The 3997-nt window shown below is 35.9% G+C and overlaps 1 protein-coding gene across 1 annotated transcript; it reads right to left on the bottom strand.

Annotated features, from left to right (window-relative positions):
• Nucleotides 1-762: 762 nt before the first annotated feature.
• LOC104890040 (glucan endo-1,3-beta-glucosidase) lies at nucleotides 763-3021 on the bottom strand. Its single transcript, XM_010675395.4, is given in 7 exon segments — nucleotides 763-952; nucleotides 955-981; nucleotides 984-1117; nucleotides 1119-1167; nucleotides 1170-1517; nucleotides 1520-1843; nucleotides 2918-3021. Coding segments are annotated over 7 exon segments (939 nt in total). The 5' UTR covers nucleotides 2925-3021; the 3' UTR covers nucleotides 763-902.
• Nucleotides 3022-3997: the final 976 nt, after the last annotated feature.

The raw sequence follows: 3997 nt of genomic DNA, 5'->3' as shown, positions 1-3997 counted from the left end.
TTCCCCCAAAAGCTAACCCTAAAATCCTAGCCCCAAATCAATTTCATTAGAAATTGAAACCCTAGCCTCCCTTTTCTTCATCTCTTCCTAGATCTAGCCATTGTTATGGCTTAGCTCTTATCAATTTAGTCTAAATTTTCTTGTCCTCAGTCGGACTTGTTCTCTCTCCCCCTTTGTCTACTCTTCGGAGCTCCTCTTTTTCAGTTCTTTCTCGCGATGATTCGGTAGTCGCGATGGTCCGTTTTCCGTCGTTCGTGGTTTGTTTTGCGGTGGGTCGGTGTTCGCGTTTGTCGGCATCGGGTGAGGGTTCGCTGCTGGGATGCGGGTTTCGGGTTCGTGATTCCTGATTTCTTTCCCTTAGCCGGATTTTGTCAGTAAGTTGGGTTTGTTTCTTGGGAAGGTTAAGGTGCCAAATATCAATTCAGTGGAGTTAGTTTTGCCCCCCGAGACGGTTCAAGAAGGTGTCTTCGGTTGAGCCAAGGGTGAAGGCTCTTTTGCCGCGGCGGAGCTTCCATTTGTGTTAATTTGTGCTCCTTTCTCTTCTTTCTGGTTACTTGTAATTTGTATCTGGTAACATCCTCCGGGATGTTTTAGGTGGTGTTTCATTGTAGAGACACCTCCTAGTTTTCTTTCCTGATAAAAAAAAAAAAAAAAAAAAAAAAAAGGACAAATTCGTGGCTCACATTAATTTCTTAAGGTAGCCTTTTTTAAAGAAGGCTATCATAAAAACATCTCATAATTGGTTGAGATGCTTATCAGAAGTAAAAAGCCAAAAATGATATTTTTATTCATATCAGTAAACATATGTTGACAAAGATGAAATGGGATGCTTACACTCTTAATTTGAAGAAAAATGAAATGGAACAACTAAAAAGGATGAAATCATTGCATAGAAAAAACTATTAGCTGAAGTTGAGTTGCCCATATTTAGGAGTCTTATCAGGAGTAAACAGCCAAAATGACGCTCTGTGTTAGCTCCGGTTTATTGTTCTCATCAAACATTGCAAACAAGTATGTTTCAATTGTCTGCCCTGGTTTTAATGGAGTCCCCTTCTTTACTTGATTCATCAAATTCTTGTAATAAGTCCCCGCATTCGCTACCGTTGCAGCATCTCCACTCCCGAGGCCACCCAGTTTCGGACACCGTAATCACCATGTTAGGTGCACAACCTTCCCAAGAGCCGCGTAAACTGAATCCACCATTGCATCAAATAAATTTTGGTAATTCTTTCCATTATTAGGGTCAGTAACCACAGTTCTAGTGGACGTAAATAGTGCATATTCAATACTAATACTTTGCTTATTACTAACGTACGCAAAGTAAGTGTAAATATTAACTAACAATGGTGACTCATTAGTAGCTAAAAATTGGATTATTGGGGTTATATATGATGTGTCTTTAAATTCGCTCTTTGATGGTGGAAAGGAATTTATGATTAGAGTTGTATCAATTGATGTAGAAACCTTAATTTTACTTGTTAAGGTATTTGAATTTAGTGCATTGCGAACATTTTTTAGGCCGGTAGAACTGATGGTGCTTGTTGATCGGATGCGTGGATTTCGTTTCCAACAACGACATATTTGATCGACGATGCGAAGGGAACGACGTACGTCTTAACCCATTGCATCGCGGCCGATTGATCGGACGCGAGAGACGCAATTTCTCCATTAGGGACACCTAACATGAGCTTAATGCCTGATCCTTGAAGGGCTTGAAGAGCGGCGAGATCGTGACCATAGAGTCTCATTGCGCCTATGCCGTTGGATCTATAGAGGTTTACAACATCTTTCTCCCCTGGTAAGTCGTTCCCAAGTTTTCCATAGCATACTCCAATTTGTGCTTCTACATTGAATCATCATTAAAAAATATTAGTACAAGCCTTCAGGCAGTGGCCGATTAGTGGTATCTAATAGTCTATTTTAATTTATTAGGAACAGTTCCTCAGGTACTCCTGAAATTTGAAATAATTCTCAAATTACCCCTCCTATTTGGAAAGTTTTAGATACCCCTGAACTTTGTGTTTGGATTCAAAATACCCTTATCATACACCAAAATTCAAATGCATTAGTTTTCCAAGTTACCCTTGAAAGTTAAACTTTGAACTTCAAAATTCAATAAGGGTATTTTGATAATTAAGTCAAACCTCAAGGGTACCTCAGGAAATTTCCCATTTTATTATATATGATAAACTAATGTGATCATCTTTGGAATCAAACTTTTTACATGTTCCTCTCCCTTTAAAAAAAACTTTGTACATGTTCCCTTATATGAAAATAAATGTATTTATAGCTTTAAATAATAACGGTTAATAACTAAAATAGACAGTACACGCACACGCGCGCGCGCGCGCGCACACACACACACACACATATATATATATATATATAGGGTTGGATTCTGGTGAGAACTTTCTTATGGTGAGAACCGTGAGAACCACTTAAAATGAGCAAAAACTTCCTAAAATGAGCAAAAAAAAGTACAAATGAACAGAAACATAAAATGAGTAGAAAATATAAAGTTGTCAAAAACGTAAAATGTACAAAGATGTAAAAGAAGAAAAACGTAGAATGAACATAAAAAAGTTCAATGAAAAAAAAGTAAAATGAGCAAAACGTAAAATGAGCAAAAACGTTGATAAATGAGCACAAAATTGTTAAATGAACAAAATCATAAAATAAGTGAAACAAAAAATGGGCAAAAATGTTATGAAATGATCAAAATCTTTGTAAAATGAGAAAAAAATGAGTGATTCTCACGGTTCTCACTATATATATATATATATATATATATATATATATATATATATATATTATATATATATATATTATATATATATGGTACCTGTAAAGCGTAAGCTAAGTGATAAGAACACCATGATAATGAGCAGCAATGTGGGCACGGCCATGGGAGGATTACCTGGCATAGCTACGGAAAATAAAAATGAATTGTATTAGTTTCCTTGATTGCATTAAGTTCTTGTATATGTCTCTTTATATAGAAGAAATAGCAGTGTGAGAAGTGAGAACAGAACTTCAATTACTGGGTCAACGGCCAACTCAATTACTACCCGTGAATCAATTGACTTCAATTAATTAGTTTCCACTTTAAAATTTAATTAATATTGAGCCACTAATTCATATTTCATTATTAGACTTATTATTGGAGAGAAGGGGGGGGGGAATGAGGATATAGACAAAGAAAGAGCAAGGAAGCTTACAAGTCTTAGTCACTCATAAATATACTCTTAAGCCGTATTTTTTTATTGAAATAACTAAACTAAACTAAACTCAAACGATAAGAGAAAATTGAACTATACTGAACTGCAATTAATTCTAAAAGAACAAGGTTTTAGACCTTGCAATAAATGATATGGAAGTATGGTTGACCTAGGCTTGGTTAGGGAGTAACAAAGACTAGTTGGTAGTTGCAAGAAGCAATCGAGTTTTGTCGATCTTGGATCCATCTAGGTGGCGGCCTGCACTAGAGCTGATTAAGAGGGACCACTTTTTTTGATTATTTAGAAAAAATACTTGGCCTACTTGCCAACTTGCTAGAGTAGGTTGATTGAATTGGGGTAATTTTTACCGATTCATAATTGAAGAGTTGGAAGGACTCACAACTAGTTGACTTTAGTGCCATTATCTACATTGCTCATTTGTTCCAAGTGATACATAATATACGTATCACTTATTTTTTTTTTGATAGTTTGGTTTATTTTATTTATATCATGCCATATAAATGGAATGGCATGTTGAAATAAAGCTTACATCCTTGTTTCAGCATCAGACTCATTTACATGATTTTCTACATCTGCATGCTTGATACACATTGACTTAAAGCCATGCAATAAAATCATTTTCTCTACGTAAGCCTCTCTTAGCTAGATAATCAGCTACAACATTTGATGCTCGCCCTTTGTGAATTATCTGAGCTTTTATTTGCGTGCTAATGACATGTCGTATGAAGTTTAATATGAAGTTTAAATTCCAAGGTCCT

This window comes from Beta vulgaris, chromosome 4, assembly GCF_026745355.1.
Source record: "Beta vulgaris subsp. vulgaris cultivar EL10 chromosome 4, EL10.2, whole genome shotgun sequence".
Classification (NCBI taxonomy): domain Eukaryota; kingdom Viridiplantae; phylum Streptophyta; class Magnoliopsida; order Caryophyllales; family Amaranthaceae; genus Beta; species Beta vulgaris.
Note: the sequence above shows the minus strand (reverse complement) of the source record. Positions and strands in the feature narration are given on the sequence as shown.